This window comes from Typopeltis vanoorti, chromosome 5 (assembly GCF_054136105.1).
Source record: "Typopeltis vanoorti isolate ZY-2024b chromosome 5, IOZ_Tvanoo_1.0, whole genome shotgun sequence".
Lineage (NCBI taxonomy): Eukaryota > Metazoa > Arthropoda > Arachnida > Uropygi > Thelyphonidae > Typopeltis > Typopeltis vanoorti.
Genome location: NC_143553.1, coordinates 50,861,021 through 50,881,080, shown reverse-complemented (window position 1 = coordinate 50,881,080; position 20,060 = coordinate 50,861,021). Strand labels below are relative to the sequence as shown.

General features: G+C 32.8%; 1 protein-coding gene across 3 annotated transcripts in view; it reads right to left on the bottom strand.

Moving 5' to 3' along the window:
• Kcmf1 (Potassium channel modulatory factor 1) overlaps positions 1–20,060 on the bottom strand; it is a 293,565-nt gene that overhangs the window by 89,310 nt on the left and 184,195 nt on the right. For 2 of the 3 annotated variants that reach the window (XM_090393120.1, XM_090393121.1), the window contains exon 7: positions 14,658–14,977. In XM_090393120.1, coding sequence (XP_090249246.1) covers positions 14,658–14,977 — 320 coding nt within the window. Of the gene's footprint in view, positions 1–12,940; positions 14,978–20,060 lie in introns of those variants that run through there. The other variant, XM_090393119.1, reaches the window with a different exon arrangement.

The window sequence follows — 20,060 nt, the reverse complement described above, 5'->3', positions numbered from 1 at the left end:
GTTTCAGCCTGCTAGATCTGTACAAATGGAGGAAGAAAGCTAGTTGGAAGTTGTGCACATTAAAATTTCCTAGGATGATTTTGCTGTTATGGAAGTGGGACTGGAGAAAATCAATGTTTAAGGAGAGGAAATAAAAGAGATCAGAGTAGCTGGTGACATTAGGGAAGTGTTAGACAGCAAATGAATCTAGTGGGGAAGGGATATTTTCAATCTAAGAAGGTCAAAGTCGGGTGATTCTATGTTGGATGCTCTCTGGTTAGGTTTGTCAGCATGGACATAAGTGCAGAGTGTGTAGTTTGGAAAGTTGAGATGAACAGTGCTGGTAGGTGTGTGTGTGGGGTGGGGGGGATTGGGTTTTTGCCAAGAAGAGTAAGTAGGGTTTCGTAGATTGGAAATGGTAGTGGACACTATTAAGGTTGGAGTTGAGGCCACAGATGTTAGTGAAGTGAATATGCAAGGCTCTGTAGGCATATATTTGGCCACAAGGGTCTTGCACATTTCCTATGCAGTGCCTGCATACTGTTCTCCATGGTGGCTACAAGTGGTGTCACTTGATTAGTGCACCAATTTTCCTTGCTTGTAGTCAATGACCCAACTGTTGACTCCATTTTGGCATTTTTCTTCAAGTTGTTTTCGAGGGAACAAGTTAACATCCTTGTTCTCGGGCAAAAGTTAGGTCAGGTTAGGCATGTATGCACAATTGGGGACAAGCACCTTTGAATTTGTTAATTGTTATTAGTTTGGATGTGCATGTTGGTGTCACAAGTCATTTTCATGTGACATGGAAAGTTTGTTCCATCCTTTCTTTTATTTGTGGGTCCGAAATAATGCCACCTGACAATATTTCTGAAATCAAATTTGCATTCTCCTTCTAATTTGCTGATGTGATCGTTTAGCGATTCGCCAGTTTCCATTGGAAATTTGGAATAATGCCATTAGATTTCTTGTTTTTAGCCTCAAAATGATCTAATATTGATGTATTTCTTTTTCATTTGTACAATTCTTGCATTCTTTTTGATCTTGATGAGGCCAGCCACACATTCAAAAAACCAGATTAGTTTAAAAAACTTGCTGAGGAAAATACTTGACATTTACTTTATTACTTCTTTTCTTTTGATAACATCATCCCCTTTAAAATCAACAATACAACAGCAAAGAAACCAGTAATATATACAAATAACATCACATAATTATTGCTTACTGCCTGTTACAATGAAAACAGGAAGTGTTAATATGGAAACCTCATTTAAAATTTAGATAAATGATACAGCCTGTTAATCAATCATTGTGTCCAAAACGTTAGCAGCCGCTGCAAAGTGGAAGTATCCCAGGTGGCACGATCCTCTGATCAGTTCTCTATTACTATCTAACATGAAACCACATTCATTAAGTGATAGGCTAATGTTTTGCTTCCTGTGGAATATTGGTGTTTTTCAGCTTGAAAAGCAAGTTCAACTAACGCTGGGGTTCCACAAGGTTCTGTCCTCTCATCAACCCTCTTCCAGTTATATATCAATGACCTGCTTCAGTTAACCTCCAACCCGATACACAGTTTTGTAGATGACAGCACATTACACTCCTCGCTTTCATTTGATAAACCCTATCCTACACAACTCACCTCAACCACCACCCTTAATTCCGATCTTCAAGCCATCCTCAAATGGGGTTCGGATAACCTCATCCATTTCAATGCTAATAAAACCCAGTTCTGTCCTACTTCCCATAAAAAAGAACCATTTTTTCCCACTTTTCTTTTTAATGATACCCAAATTTCCAGACAGTTTTGAGATTTCTCTTCTTGGAATTACCCTCACATCAAACCTCTCCTGGCATGAACACATCACAACCATTGCATCCTCAGCTTCAAAAAAACTATGATTTCTTTCGCTCAAGATGTTACTTCACTCCTGAAAAGAAAGCTGTTAACATTATACAAATCACAAATTTGCCCAGCTATTGAATACTGCTCCCACATATGGGGCCCCTAAAAGCTCCCTCAAAATGCTTGACTCAATACAGAGGAGAGCAATTAGACTTATCAATGACCCATCTCTTACTAACCCCTCCCCCCCACTTTCGCACAGATGTTTGGTTTCTGAAATATGTATATTCTACAAATATTTCCATGGGAAATGCTCATCTGAAATAACATCAATAATTCCTCCACTCAGTACTAAGCTCATTGGAACACGTGCAGCTGTTGTTCAACATCCCTTTCACAGTACACTCAGAAACAAACAGAACAAGTTTCTTTTCCTCTTCCTTCATCCCTGCAACTGCTGCACTGTGGAACAGTCTCCTTCCCTGCTGTGTTTCCCAAGGAATACAATTTACAGTCATTTAAATCAAATGTAAACAAGTTCCTCCTTTCCCAACCCACTACCTATACTCGTTTCTAATGTACTATAGGTTGATCAACCAACCTCTTGTGTATGGGCACAACATTAAAAAAAAAAAAATTGAACATCACACTATTACAACTGATTTACATAATTAAGTTGAAAAATGGGAAATATGCATTTGATTAAGAAAATATTTGACAATTATGAACATAAAGATTATTTTATAGAATCCAATGCCATGCTAGAAGGTGGGCATTATAGAACAGTTTTTCCAAGCATCAGTTCAAGACAAATTTTTACCAGTCCAAACAATTTCCCAAAATTTCTTAAATCTCACTTTTTAAATCCTGTATACCAAAAACACTCTTGATGGACAAAGTGAAGCACATCCTAACTTAGTATTTCTTAATTGGTGTTCCGAGAAACAACAGTATTGCACAAGCTTATTGTAGGTATTTCACAAAGCTTTTGAAAAAATATAAAAATCCCACAATTTCCAAAATGAAACTACAATATTTTTCTTAGAAAAATGTCCATGTATGACAAAAATTTAAAGCATTTTTCTGTTAATGCTTTTTATCAAAGTGGTAAAGAAATCAAAAATCTGTTATTAACACTGTGCTACAGTAACAGTGGTAGAGACACCTATATTTGTATTCAGGTAAAAACAAATCAATTGTGTTGCAGATGTTTTATTTCAGAAATTAATAAAAAAATGTTAATATATTTTGACTGTTATATTAAGTCTATCTTTTCTAGTTCATTATAGAGAATTTCGTCGGAGTAATCAATGCATGTTCATGTGTATTCATTATACTATCGATTACATCATAAATGAATATTACATATTATTTATGGGAAAAAAAATGATTGCATTGATCTACTGCCTCTCACTTAACAGTTCAAACATGTCATCTTTGGAAAAAAAAAAAAAAAAGTCGAGTTTCATGGTTTCCACTGGGAGGATTTTCTTTATCAAACAGCAACATGTTTCCAGTTATTACATGTCAAATTTAAGATTTTTGCAATTTTTTGTTTAACTTACTTTAGCATCATATGGTCAAATGACAAGTACATAAAAAGTACTACTGATCTGAAAACCATAATGCATCATAAATGTTCCTTTACTATTTTGCTAAATGATGGGATTGTTAGCAGTGAATACATGTTAGGCCATAACTGAAATGTACAGCTGAGAAATCATGATGGGTTGAAATACTGGTTGATTGGGTTACTTTCTATGTGGTTTCCTTACAAAAATGATAAAGTATACAGCATGCAGTTTTGACTACTCAGGTTTAATGTTACAATCGTGATAGTATGACGATTGTAACACATTACATAACTTCAGATAAGTTATGTAATGTTGCATTATATGACTCATTTGCAGTACTCGTGATACTATAATTTGCATGAACTGCAAATTGGAGAACACTGAAAAGATTACATAGGTAGCCAAAACATCAGGATCAGGAAATCATTTCATAAATAGTTTGCATATCAGACAGCAGGAAACAAAACAATAGAAACAGAATGCAGAGTCTTGATATAGTCTATGAGGCCACTGTGAACATTGATTATGGCTGTATCTTAACATATTTTTATTTTGGCATGAGATAATGTTGAAATTCAATCAACTTACTCTGATGCTATCAGAGCAAGTTGTTATCCCTCCCCACACCCCTAAAAATATATTAAATATATGCTACATCTAATGTTGATCTACTGTTTAATGTCAAATTTTGCATTTACACTATTACTTAAATTTTAAGTAATAACTAAAAAAATAAATAAATAATATAAATAAAAAAGTTTGAACAATTTTTATTGTTAAATAAACTGTATGATACTTCAGCCTGAATGCTTTCCTTGTTAGCATGATCCTCAAACTTTCATGTGGAATTTTCATCTCTTATTGGAAACGGTGGTCATTTCATTTGCTCTATTAGCACATTTGCATAGGTGTTAATAAATGACATCTTGCTCATGAAAATTACTATTATGACATCAACTCTAAGAAGTCCCAAGAGACCAAAATGAAACAGCTTAGAAAGTAGCCATTCAGAAAAATTTTTCTGAATGGCTACTTTTATTTTTTTTTTGCATATTTTGCAAAATATGCAAAAAAAAAGCATTGAAACTAAATGGTCAGTGAGAGTAAAATTTATATGAATTAAAATTAACCACACTTCAAAATAAAATGAACTTAAGACTATTCTGTATCTGGTCGACAGCAAGATAATATTCATTTTGAATTATGAAGCATGTTAAAAAAAAATCAATATTCAAATATGCTTAAATGATTTCTGCTAATACAAATCATAAGAAGATCACAGATTAATATCATGACAAAAGAAACTCTGGGATGATAACACTATCAGCATATAGAAATAACATCCGCTAGGTATCATTTGAGCTAAATACTGCTCGTATAATATACCTAACCTCAAAAATAAGTATGTCTCTGGCTATGAAGAACATTAGCAGTATATTTGAAATGTAAAAACTCATTCTTTTTAAAAAGGCACTTTTGACAGTGTTAGCAAAGATAAGGGGTGAATACTCCGCAGTATTCACAAAGTTTTAGGAAAAGAGAACTAAGCAACCCTAAAGGAAGTCAATTATACAGTTAGACATTCTAAACCTGTTGTTTGTCACCAGTGAAGGTAATAGGATAGCAATAAGTATGCAGAATTACATTATTTATTAAAGAGTAATTCAGAATCTTTCTAAATGATTTACCCACTATCTACCCAACTTATTCATTTTTATATCTGGTGATGCATTTTAACATTTTCAATATACTACTAGTATACCATTAAACTAGCAACATTTCTTTGAAGACAATCAAGTTCGAAAACAGTCCCATCAATTCAGAAACTCAAAGATTAAAAATAAATACAGTGATCTCTCAACTGTCTGACCTCCAACACTTCAATTATCCAAACGTCAAACTGATTCACTGCAACGGTTGGATAACTGAGGGATATCCTGTATAGCTATAGAATAATACATAGAGAATCTGATGGGTTTAGATTAAAAGTGGGGGAGTTCCATAAATATTTATTTAGAGGAATCCTGTCCCAACTTTTAAGTTACATAGCTGATGAGAAATTTAACTGTGTGTGAGAGGAGAATAGGAAAAAAATTCTGCTGCTACGGACCGAGTGCAAGCACTGATTAAATCTAAGTGGCCTGTCTGTGCAAGTATAAGCAAAGATGGTGAATTCAATGAGTGTGAATATTCTGTTTTGTAACTTCATTTTAACATTTTTGCTGTTGAAGCAAAAATGTTAAAATTAAAACATGAATGCAAAAAGCATCTCCTTTAGATATGTGCAAAAGGTGTTTTTGAACACACTTTATCTTGAAATAATAAGTTCATCATGTAGGGTTCATCATTTCAAGCAGTTACTGTATAGCAGGCACTAATAAAGAATGCAATGAGAGTTCTTTTTTAGCTTGTTTTTAAATTTTATTGTTCAAATACCAATGAAAGTTAATCATAACCAATCCATAACCTCAGAAAACTGCAAAATATAGATTAAAAAAGAAAGATAATTATCAAGGACTTGCACAGCAACTAGTCTGTAATAATATGAAATAGTTTATTTGATAACAGATACTAAATATCACTGAGAATTACTGAACATTTTGTTCACGATGCTCCTCATTTAATAGTAATAAATTAACTAAGCTTAGTCAACTAGAACAATCCCTGTGTATTGACAAACCCTTGGAAGTCAAATTAAAACAAATGATTTAAATACACATAGGTTAACAAATTTGGCTGACTAGAAGGTTGATAAAGTTTATATATATGTAATCATGTCAAACTTTAGATAAATGTATGGAATTTTCCCCTTAGAACTGCAGTAAGCTCTAAAGGGAAAAAGTGAGATGACTGTAAGATTGTGTGTGTAACTTCAAAGATTAAGAATTAGATGAAGAGTAGATAAAAAATATAGCATCAATTTTTAGTAACTTCAATATAGCTGCTCTCACAGAAACATGCTGTGCTGGATATGTAAAACTAAGAACATATATGGATACACCTTCTTTTGGAAATAACAGAACAAAAACATATTCACAGAGTTGGTTTTGCTATTAAAAATGAACTTGCAAACCATTTATCTGAAGTACCTGTTGGAATCAGTGAACATCACTTAACCAATTACACCTGAAGGTGACCAAGAATTAGCAGGCTACAATTATCAGCCTATGCTCCAAACTTAGATGCTGGTGAGAACTCCAAAGAAGATTTTTTGTTTTATGCCAAGGTGGGAAGTGAGATGCTACACAAAATAATGTCCAAGACATGACACAGTGATTCTTCTTGGTGACTTCGATACTACAGTTGGGTGTCACTCAACTCTTGCAAGAAACTATTGGTAAGGAAAATGTTGAGGGAATCAAATTGAAATGGATGCTCCTATTGCTCAGATCACTAGCATTATCCATGCTTGTGATCATAATGATATCCTTCTCAGGAGTGCCAGCAAATCATTGACACTTAATAAGCATAAAAATAAAAAAATAAATAAAAAAAGATGTATGGTTCACCAATCTAAGATGATTCAGTCAGCAGCCAACTGTCAGCAAATACACACACCAATATGAAAATTCACTGTCATATAAAATGCCCCAGAGTAGTGTTTGGAAGTTTGAGAAAATGAGTCTTCTTTAATGACTGGACAGACAGGTAGATCAGCCACCATCCGCTTAGAAGAACACAAGTCATACATCTGCAACCACGACTATGGTCAGTCAGGCCTGGCTGACTGACCATGTCTTGGATACAACCCACAGGATCTCTTGGGAAAAAAACCACCATGCTCCACCACAGTAAATTAAAAAAAAAGTTAGACTATTTAGAATCTGTAGCAACTCTCAGAAATCATCCAAATATAAATAAATACAGTCGCATTAAACCTTATTTTAAAAGGAAATTATCAGTAACAATTTCTTTTTGGCTTGGTTGGCCAGTTAAGCACATCTGCTCTCTAACAGGATGCAGATTTGAATCCCAATGTAGAGATGAATGTTTGTGACTGTCTTTGGGTGGGAGATAAATTTTACTGCCTGATATGCAACCAGTGTCCTGCTTATTTGAAAGTGGCTTGAAAATTTCAGATTTGGTCTATACAGCAAGGTTTCCAATTTGTTAGGTTAAAAAAAAAAATAATAATAATAAAAAACAGAAAAGAAATCCTTAGTCCACCAACAGTACCAATGTAGAATAAGTTTAAAACCTTTCGTGGGTGAGCGTCACAAACATTTGAATGGCTTTTTTTTGATTCTGTAGGAGAATTTCTTCTTAAAATAAAGAAATCATTAGCAACAAAATTAATGGAATCAAAAAAAATTAATATACAAACATGACTACAAAGCAAAAATAATATAATTCAAGTCTGGATGATTATTTTGGGATTATGATCCAAATGGACCTATTTAAAACCACTTTAAATTGAAGAGATTTTAGCTACTCTGCTAACCTATCATGCCTGTCAATTATGGAAAAAGATGCAATTTCAGACAATGATTTGCTATTTTACACAAATCACTTGCAGAAACTGAAAGAAGATTAACATTTGATTTCAAGATCTCCATAATATGATTGTACAGCATGAATTCTACAATCCTTGATTCTGATGTATCTAAAGTTGAATTTATTTTACAAGAAGAGAATTAACTGAAAAGATAGAAGATTTATAGGCCCAATCCATATTCCAAAGTAAAAGATTTGCTGCTCATCAGAATAATGAAGATATGCAAAATAAATGTTAAATTGCAAACTATGGCAGAACTGTTTTCATTAACTTTCCCCAATTCTTATCTAGTGGAAGCTGAATCCAGTCACATTAATAATCTATTGAGAGAAACAAGAAATAGGCTGAACATATGAGAACATGGAGTCCAGAGGTAAAATTTAGTCCAGACATAGCACAGCTGATTGCAAACCATAAGAGTAATCTATAAACTAAATACACATTAATTAAAATATTTTTAAATAAATAATTAAGTTATTTATATTTTATTACTATTATTATATATGGGCACTTCCCCGAGTCTACAGACTCATCGCGGTACAGACCCACCACCATCTTAGTCGCTCACCTCTGGAATCTGCTCCATCTTGTCCATATCTCCAAGAAACCAGATCTGTGCACAGTACATTTCTTGAATATTTTAAATTAAAAAATAAATCGTTTATATTTTTAAATAAACAGTAACAAATTTTTCTTAACCTATTAAAAAAGTATATATTTCTGAATGAGTGCATCAATGAGGGAGAAATGCTTTTATGAAAGGATTAGGAGATAAAAAAATGCAGAATCCTTGCCACACACTATCACTAGTAATACAGTAATCTGACCAGAGAAATCTAAGAAAAACGATTTATTTTCTTTGTATCCACAATAGTGAAATTTAACCTCTAAATGAAATTACTGAACAAATTAATATTTAAGTATAGCCATGTCAGTTAGAAAGGAGGTGAAGAGCTTAGAAGAACACAAGTCATACATCTGCAACCACGACTATGGTCAGTCAGGCCTGGCTGACTGACCATGTCTTGGATACAACCCACAGGATCTCTTGGGAAAAAAACCACCATGCTCCACCACAGTAAATTGAAAAAAAAAGTTAGACTATTTAGAATCTGTAGCAACTCTCAGAAATCGACTGCAAATGAGCTAAGAATAGTTTGCTAAGTTGGCCACGAATGTTCTAGACCACTGATAGTACAAAAATTCTATTTGTAAATAGAGTAATCTTCTGTTTATCGGACTTTAAAAAACAATGATCCTTCAACTATAAGAATGGCAAATTGCTTTCCTGAAGTGGTTGGATAAGTGATAAATTACTGTACCTTGTTCATATTTGAAAACGTTTGTTGATAAAAGTATCTTAATAAGGTAAAGAATGTCCAAAGTTTAATTTTGCACGTGTTGCTAAATTATGATCACCATATTATTATTATTATTATTCATATAGTTCCTACAGTTTACTTAGGTTCTCAACGTTTTGCTTTCTTCTGACCTTAACATAATCTTATTTTCCACCTCTTTGAAATCTCAGTTTTATGCAGAACATTTTATACATTTATCAACAACCATCTCATTCTCTGAGGTTTCTTATTTTTATGAAAAATTTTTTTCTTCATCTCAAGTTTATCAAGATTACATATATAACTTACCCTTTTTAACTTTCCTATCTCTCAGAAGTCAAGATATGCATTTTCTACTTTTCTTTGTTGATATATAGGGGTTTGGGGATTGCTCCAAATGACAAGCATTGCTAATTTTGTACTAGTTAGACTGAATTTTTTTTTCTCTGTGGCATGTGTACACGACAAAAAACCTAAAAATCATTTGTAGGAATGAACACAGCTTTCACTAAGAATCTTTCTTCAGGATCAACACTGCGATGATGAAATCACCATACAAGGTATTAGGCATTTTCTTATTTTTACTTAAAAATGCAAATAAACTTTAGATGATAAGTGGGTATGATAACTTTGCATTTTTGCAAAGATTCTTGATATAGTAGTAATAGCAAAAGGCAAATGATAAAAAGGGGGAATACTTGCAAGTAAGAGGTTCATGCAAGGGGATTTACATAACTATAGTCATTGACTAAAGTTATGATGCAGAAGTAAATCATTCAAGTAAATTGCTTTTGGTAAACAGACCAAGTAAGGTTCAATAACTTGTGTAGAAAATTTTTTTTGTTTTCTATTTTAGAGGAAATTTGCAAATTCAGCAAGTTTCCTTTAAAATAGTATTGCAGATATGCAAACAGAACTTTTCTGGCAATTTGCTGTGAAGAGAATTGACTGTAACAAGTACTCAGAAGTTAAAATTTTAACTATTACACACTTTTATGTTACTCTGTGACTACTTTGTCCTGTCTTGAGCTGTCCAGTTGTGGCAGAGTTAAACAGACATTTTACTGAAAAAACCCTGGATGTGGTGTTTGCTAACATATATGTTAACATCTGCACATGAATTCAACTGATTAACTGAAATTCAACTGATTAACAGCATTCACCAAAAGCTAAAATATACGAACATTTAATCCTATGAACTTATCTCACAGATAACATCAATGCATCTCTGGTATATGATGCAGTTTGTTATTTTGAAGATAAGACATACACTACTGTCAAACAGTTTGATGACAACATAGATGAAATATATCACATATGAGGACAGCATGTGTAGAAAATGAATATGTTTTAAGATGTAGAATGTGAAAGTGGCAAATATTTATTAAATTTTTAGTTATTACTCATGATTAGAATGTTCAGATATAAACTTAAATCTTAATCAGCACAAACAGCAAAGACACTCCTGGAATTTCTTTACACTGCTTGGCAAATTATTATTTTGAATAAATCTAAGGACAGAAGTGAAGTGCAACGAGTAAGTATGTAATGCAGTATGAAAACTACCAATAAATAAACACAGAACTAGACATAGCAGACCATCTTACTAATAGCATGAAAGGTGTGTGTAGTAGGCACTCAAAGTTTGCTAGAGTAGAATCACTGTAACGGGATGCTGAAGAGAATTACCAGAAAAAAATTGTAGCATGATCCAGTAAATAATCCATTAGGTAATTACATTTACAATTCAGTAAAATTAACTATGAAATTACAATTTCTTTTCTGGCCACACAACAGCTAATATTGTAGTGATTTCCTTCTTACATTAGAGATAATTTTAATGGTTATACTAGATAATTTTTTTTAACAGAAAAGCATATGGTTTTGAAAAATTTCTACAAACCATACTTTAATAAATTTGCTTATTTTTAATTAAATAACAGATCAGATTCAATTAAAAAATGATGGAAGACTAAGTTTCATTTAATATTTATCTCTGATATCAATCAGTTGAACTGTGTAGTTAAATTGACCACAAACAAATCAGCATTCAACCTAAAATGAAGAAAGATAATGAAATCCTTATGCAAAACAAATGATTGAGGTTTTAATACCATCATCATTTTAAACCAAGATTTAAAACTATAAAGCAATGTCACATAAGAAATACTAATATCAAGAAAAAGTTGAATTATTTTATAGAAAAATGAGGTAAACAATAGAAGTAGCCAAAGAAAATGTTTCTATTCCTTGAAAGTGCTATTTATAATGGAATGTTTCATAAATATTTATAAATATAAATTATCATGTAAAAAATAATCGATTATGCACCTTCTGTGAGAAATTTACAGTACTTGTTAATATTAATATTTATCTCTGATATCAATCATTAATCAGTTGAACTGTGTAGTTAAATTGACCACAAACAAATCAGAATTTAATCTAAAATGAAGAAAGATAGTGAACTCCTTAAGCAAAACAAATGATTAAGGTTTTAATACCACCATGACTAAACATTCAATGATGCAAAATCAATCCAATAACAAAGCAATACTCAGGCAGAAATATAAGTGTTTTGTTCATTTTTCTAAGAACAGAAAAAGCCCAACAAGAAAGTGAGAATATACTTTTGTGATTCTATTGCAGTGATAACACACCATTTCTAGCTAGTGTGCCAAATTTAATAATTAATTTTTAAATTACTAAAAAATGAAATACCATTTTATATAAAAAAATTTGGCTGGCTACGATAAATAAGAATGTAAATTAAAGGTAAAAATAATCACTGTAAATTTAAAAAGCAATGTTCATATATATTTTTTGTTATTGCATATTTAAAAAAAAAAAGTCAAATTCCACTGTGAATCATCATCTTTAGCCAATAAAAAGCAGAAAAATCAAGCTGAATGCTTTGCCTTATAGGCAATTTATATACATTGGATGGCAATCAACTAAGAGGTGTGTTTGCTTCACTCCAGTGTCCACTTTGCAAGTCAGACTGTTTTCTCATTTATGCAATTCAATGTTTTTCTGTATTTAGTGAAGGTTAAATCTGGATGTGTCCATGTCAGATACCAAACCTTTCATTATTTACAAACATGAACCTACAATGCAACATATGGTATTCTCTTTCAAAACAATTATATTCCAGGTACAGAATTTAAATTCTTTCAGTATTTTAGTGACATGCAACAAATATACAAATATTGTCATGCATGCATACTTTTAATAATGTGCAACAGTTTTGCTATCATTACTCTAGGAAGTATGAAATGTTGGGCACATGTTAACATTATTATTCAGTTCAGCAACTGATTAAGTAGCATGACTGTGATACCCCTCAAATGATATATCAAATTTCCACAATAATCAACAGGAATCTGGAAAATCATTCAGAATTTGAAAGATGAAAAATGCATTATTTGACTTATTTATATCTTACTTTGGTATGTAAAATCACAAGCACAAGGTACAAAATACTACATATCTAATATGATGAGAAAACATTTTTTTTTTACCATTCTGAAATATTGCTGGATGCAGTACCTAATTTTTGTATGTCCACTGTTACTTTAAATTTTATGTCAGAGAGCTCTGGTAATATTGTATTATATACCCACATCCAATATGCATGCATGCACATGTGTATGTGTGTTGTATGTGTGTAAGTGCATGTGCACTACTGGAGTGAGTAATATAAACGACCCAGTTCCAAAGCACATTTTATTTGTGTTAATTTTCTTCACATTGCTCGGCAATGCTGAAAAAGAACAAAGATGCTCTAACCACATCCCAGTTTTATTGAACAATCAAACTGCTTTTGTTTATGGCGTGATTGTTTTTTCATTCTTCTACTGATTAAAAAATAAATTCATATGGTCAAAGTTCATACAATTTTTGCAATGTGAATGTATGCAAGTATATAAATAGTAACAATTAGCAAATATAATTGTATTTGAAAAAGAATCACTAATGTGATCTCTCTCAACTCACTGCATTTTTTTTTAACTCTTATTACATTCAACAACCATAAAAATAACATAATAATTAATAAGGATTTCTTTTACATAATAATATACTGTAATATCTTTTAACAAACAGAGCAAACTATCATAGGAACTATGGGAATGAATAAGGCTAACTATGGAAACTTTAAAGCATCTGTTTTTTTAACTTACCCTCCCACTTTAAATCACATTTCAGAAAATTTCTAAAAATTACAATGCATCTATTTTTATTTAAATGAAAAATAAAGCAATTAACAACCCTAAATAATTAAAAACACTTCTGTGTTCATTTTCAGCATTTACAAGCTGCATGAAGAATCATATTTTAAATAATGAATCTAGGGAACACAGCTAATGTTCTGTTGGAAAGAGCACGCACGCACACACACGCACATATACACACAAAATACTTTGCACACTACAGTCTGACCAGCTTATTTTAGAGCAACCACCAAAAAAAAGCGAGGTTGCATTTTATCATTCGCATTTGTCTTGTATACAAGACCTATATATATACACAGGCTTCTATTCAGTGTGAACCTTTAGGTAAATTATGCCAGAGCAGTGCCCAAATCACATTAAGAAATATAGGAATCCCACACAAGCTTGAGAAATATCTGTTTAAAGTTAGCAACAGCTGTCTGCAAGAAAGCAGACACCTATGACTGATAAGGAAGAACTAAGTTTTATCCCCCTATTTTACTCCCTCCCTAAAAACAGTGTCCATATCCCACCCACCCTCCTGTATCAAGGGTTTACTCAGCAGCAGTGCTTAGAAAGTATGAGCAAAGTTGACCCAGTCATTAATATTTTACGAGAGTTAAATAAGAGCAATGCAAGAGATTTTTTCTAAACTAAAGTATGGGTTTGTATACATCTGTTATTACCTCCACTGTTAATAACAGTTTATTTGAGTAATCACTCATAAGCTAAAGCCTGAGGGCAAAAAGGCAAACAGTTCATTTAAAACAAGGATATAAAGTGATGACTAAGTGATAATACTCTAGAAGTGACAAAACTGCTGGTTTTAGCACTACTCTGTAGACTATATTTAGTCTCAGTGAGGTGGTGGAGGTTCACTAGATTTATTTCTATCATCTACCTGTCGTAAAACTTTCCGTCGTGCTGAAGACGGTGATGACCCAGTTTCTCTACCAGCCGCACGATTAACCTGCCTACTGCTACTCAGTCCCTCCCTTGCAGGCACCTGTTGTAGAAAAGAGGATGCACTACCCCTGCCTGTTGTTAGCTGCTGTGAGGTTGCATCACGAGAAGCCTGGTTGTGATTGGTAGCACTGGTGCTACCTCCTCTACTGCGTCCGGTCTGTCGTGCAGTTGAGGAACTAGAACTGGGTGATTTACGCGATGCAGAGCTTCGTGCTGATTGGCTATTATGTGACAGCTGTGAGGAGGACTGACCTGTTTGCTGTGTCTGAGGGCAAGCAGTCCATTGCTGTTGAGAAGTGGCACTTGCATGTCCAACATTAGGGGTGGTTACATTCATTACTACATTTGTAGAACTTTCACCTTTACTAACTTCTGACTGGACAGTTGAGGACTCTGAGTATTCACTATCTGCAGGGAAGGTTAAGTTACTACATATACTACTCAAGTCTTCATTGATATTTAATTGCTCAGCTAAGGATGTCAAGAGCAGTTCTTGGACAAACAAGCTTCTATGTGCATGCTCAGTTTCTAGACTTTGCAACTCAACTTCAGTAAGTGTAGGCTCAGAACACCTATTTAAAAAAAAAAAGTTATTAAATACTTTAGTTTTTTAAAAATAGTTATTAATTCTTAATAGAAATTTAATACCACTCAATTTTCTTTTTATATAAAAATGCAGTTTCAATTCCTTTTTTTAAAAAATCAGAATATGCACAAAAAAAAGGTAAAGTTGGAATTTTATACTTTGCAGTGATGTGTGCTTGTGTAATATTTCTGCATAATTACCAGGAACCTGTTGAAATTGATGGGTTTGCATAGTAGTGTATTCTGAGATTTGTTGCATATATCATCAGAATCATTGTGAAATACTAAATCAAAGTAAATAAGAAATAAATCATGCTTCACAACATCTAGCTAGTGCCATCACAAAACAGCAAACCATGGGATTAGGTTCAAATGCTGGATATGAACTTTCATGAAGCCAAGCTGATAGAATTTACTGTATGGGAAATAATGATTGAGTAGAATACTGAATCAGAACATACAATTTATTATTCATAACACATATCCTTGGTTATGGATGGATAGTCCATAACTAAAGACTATGGATAACAGTTATACATAACTATTACCCATAGTCCCTCACAGATCTATCACAAATGCTTTGGTGCATTTTTATGTTATGGATCTACTAAGGACTAGATATAATAAGAATGGATAGAGTGAAATAACCACATCACTTGTACCATATCTTGACAAAATGACGAATTATTAAATTTGTCATTAAACAGCTGATGGCTTTTCCTTATATTTTTTGATAAACCTACCAATAATCCATGAACATTTGATTAATTGATGCAAAAGACATATCACTGGTTATGTTATGAATAATAAAAACCAAATGTGGCCTTTTTTTCAAACTACTTGAAACCTTTAATAAGCATGGTGGTGGCCTCATAATGGACAATAAAAATAACTTATCATCTAAACTTATTAAAAACAACATGTAAGTCCACAGTAATAACTTTAATTAATAAATAAGGTAGATATTTCGTACTAAAACTAATAGTACATCTTCAGTATTACAAACAGATAGGAATAGAATACAACGAACATTTGGTGGATCACCTATTAACCACCTTACTGGCCATTGTGGATCAAATACACATCCTAATACGCTTCGTATCTATCATATATTTCAAGGTAATATCAATGGTATTACAATTTTAATAAGCACCTCGCATCCATGATAACTTGAACATCTATAGACATCTTGGCCAGTAGCATGGTTAAAATACAATGTTGTCGCAAGCTAGGAAATGAAAGAAATTAATAAATAATTAATATTTAAGATAATTAGTTTAATGATTACAAAAAATAAGTCTCCCAGATCTTCGAGAGAGAGAGAGAGAGGCAATCATTTCGATTTAAATTCGGTCGGTGTAAAAAAGCTTCACAACTTTCTTTAAAGAGGGGTTCATATTTGAACCTGCATCTATGAAGGAGAAGAGCTTTATCCCACTGGATATTATGGGTAGTGGTAATACTGTGTTGTGCTAGACCGGACTTCTGAGGTTTGTTGTAATCAATATAATATTGATGTTCTTTAATTCTTTTTTTGCAGAACGGCCAGTTTGTATTTAATAATTATACTATGCCATAGGTTCCTCTAAAAATAATTATCATCTAAACGTTTTAAACAGCGTTTTCCAAATGGTGGGTCACGAAAGCTAAATGCCAGGTCGCCTAAAAAACTTTCTAAAACCTAGGTGTTTCGTTTTTGGGTTTTCTTTTTTTCACGAAACTCTAAAATACAAGTAAATAGTGTTTAATTGGGACTAATGAATAAATAATTTAATTAATAGACGAAAAACACGCTCATCCGTGTCGCCATTTCACAGTCTCTTTGTTTGCAGTAAAGTAACGGCGAGACTGCACGGCAGCAACCGCGTCACCAGCCGAATCATTTGGCGGCCTGGGGTTTGTTTTACTTGCCTGCCACATACTCCCTCTGCTTGTACAGTCTGAGTTAAGCATCGAGAAATGGTGTATTTTTTGTATTTACTGATTACATGTGTGATAAGGCACTCAAAGACATCTTCAACACAATACCACTGATGGATTTTTGGCTGTCTTGCCGTCAAGAGTACCCAGTTTTAGCAGAAAAAGCGATAAAATTTCTAATGCCTTTTGTCACAACCTGTAAGTGTGAAACAGGCTTTTCAACACTGGTTTTTCTAAAAAATAATATAGAAACTGATTGGAAGTCGAACCAGATTTAAGAATAAAGTTATCTTTTCCTCCAAACCTGAAGTTTCTAGTTAACAAACAACAGCATCACACTTCTCATTAATAAATTACTTGGCTTTAGTTTAATTTCTTTATATTTTTGTAAGAGTAAATGCTTCTTTATTATAATAATAATAAATGAAAACTCTATGAACATTCAAATCTGTTTTATTTTATCTATTGCCCATAAAAATTTTAGTAGGTTACGAAGATAAAGCATTAAAATAACCGGGCCAGGGAAAAAAAAAATTGGGAAACTTTAATTTAAAACATTTATACATTCATCTAGTATATCTGAATCCACATATATCTGGGTCAGTGAAGAATATTGTAAATTATTTTAAGCAAGCCTACTGTTATATTAATATTCATTTAGTTTAATCCTTTATCCAAGCGTAAGCAAACAAAGTTTGCGCCTGAAAATATCTTCAGGACTGAGGTAAGGTGGTACATCGCTTGGCAACTCGTAGCAAAGGTGGACTAAGTGCTCATCACTCCTTGTCTCAGTATCTCCCATAATGCAAAGCACATCTCCTTGCAGACATGTATACTGCTATGCTTTAAGGGAAAGGCCACTACCCAGACTGGTTTAGACCTTTATTGAGGTCTTGTCAGTGGGAGGCAGACCCACGGTGGTTATACTAAGGCAGAAGCAATGGAGAGGCCATATTTACCTATACGAGTTGCCAACCAGTGTACCACCTTATTATTAAATTACTCTGGATTTAGAGAAAGGTGTTGGAAGTTTATTTTGCACTTGGTTAGACTATAATTACTTTAGTTTAATCCTTTATCCAAGTGTAAGCAAACAAAGTTTGCACCTGAAAATATCTTCAGGACTGAGGTAAGGTGGTACATCCCTTGGCAACTCGTGGCAAAGGTGGACCAAGCTCTCATCACTTCTTGTCTCAGTATCTCCCATAATGCAAAGCACATCTCCTTGAAGACATGTAGACACGTACATGTATATAGGTCCACCTTTGCTAGGAGTTGCACCACCTTACCTCAGTCCTGAAGATATTTTCAAGTGCAAACTTTGTTTGCTTACACTTGGATAAAGAATTAAACTAAATTAATTATAATCTAACCAAGTGCAAAATAAACTTCCAATATTAATATTCAACTTTCCTATAATGCTATTCATTCATATTAGCAATTCATTTTTGCAAATATGCAGAAACTAAAGAAGTCTTAATGGTACTGAAATAAGGTTTTAGTACCATGAAGACTTCTTTAATTTCTGCATATTTGCAAAATGAATAACAATTTCTGTTATGTAGTGTTGTATAATGCAGAGTGGCTCTCTTGCGACTGTGGGACTTTACGATATGCAATAAAAAGTTACATTTCAGTTACAATATATTTAACAGAAAGAATATTAGAGATCTGATGCATGTGGAGATATCATCCCACATTAAACATTAGTGTTTATTAATTAATATATTTATTATATCAATATTGCAGTGATGTTCTATTCTATTAATATTTGATTAAATAACTTTGGGTGACTGTGAAATCCAACAAAAAAAATTTTTATACATAAGAGGAATGGGGAGACCAATGCTCTAAATGCTTTCATATCTGAGGTTCCTTTCCAAGAATTCCTAGGAAAAATTTGTAATTTTAAAATTCCCAATTTCTGGGAATAGTAGAAATATTTTTTGTTAAAAATATTCTGATCTGAAATTTTCTTGGAGAATACCCCAAATAATTGAGATAATCTCCAAGTTCACAGCATCTCAGTCCCTTCGTGTATGCTCTACATATGTCAAAACAAGGTTAGTAAAATAATTAAATATTCTTAAATGAATACTAATTTCACTTACTTTATTACTGCTAATAGTAAGTGAAACACACTAGGAATGGTTGCAGAATTTAATTTAAAAAAAAAAAAAAAAATTAGTGAGCTTGTTATCAAATGTGTTCCAAAACACTGCAATGGAAAGCACCATCATAAAACAAAAGTGTTTTATCGAACATAGTGGCATGAAAAGAAATGAAAGCAGTGATGATGCATAAAACACACATGCTATAAGTAGATGAATTATTTGCTAAACCTGCAACGGGAGATGTAATTTCTATCAATACTATTGCAAAGATTGATTTTATTAGAGAAAGTTTCTCTAAAAGAGGCCTGCAGTTACCACTAAGGATAGTAAGAAAATAAGAATTCGTAAAGGCCTATTCTTTAACTAAATTATATCTGTTTTGAAACAGATGTAATTGCAACTAACAGTGATGGCATTAGTTACAAAATTATTTAAAAAATTATTGCTGGTTTATCAACACTTATGTTGAAATTATTTATGACCATGCATTTCATACTTCATCTTGCTGTGATAAAAGTGCATTTTGTCAAAAAACTAAAACACAGCAAGAATATTAGTGAAAGATATGATAATGATGATGCCATAAATACAATGATGAAGAAATGCAACAAATTAGACTCGGCCAATGTGGAATATGCTTACAGGTTATTTCTTCATTATCTAGTGTCAGAAAAATTGTTAAACTGTTTGTTTTCCAACAAGAAATAATAAAAAGCAAAAAAATACAGTTACAAATCATTTCAGACTGCAAAAAACATTAGAATAAATATGTTAGAAAGTATGAGATTTTTAAAGGAAAGTTTCTTACCAGAAGAACAAGTATTCAAAAATTTCCGGAACACACACACACACACACACACACACACACACACACACACACACACACACACACACACACACACACACACACACACACACACACACGCACGCACGCACGCACACACACACACACACACATGTTTAAAATTGAGACACTCAGTTGAAGCATCATGACACACATCTACTAAATGAAGGAATTTTTAAGATTTCTCTTCCA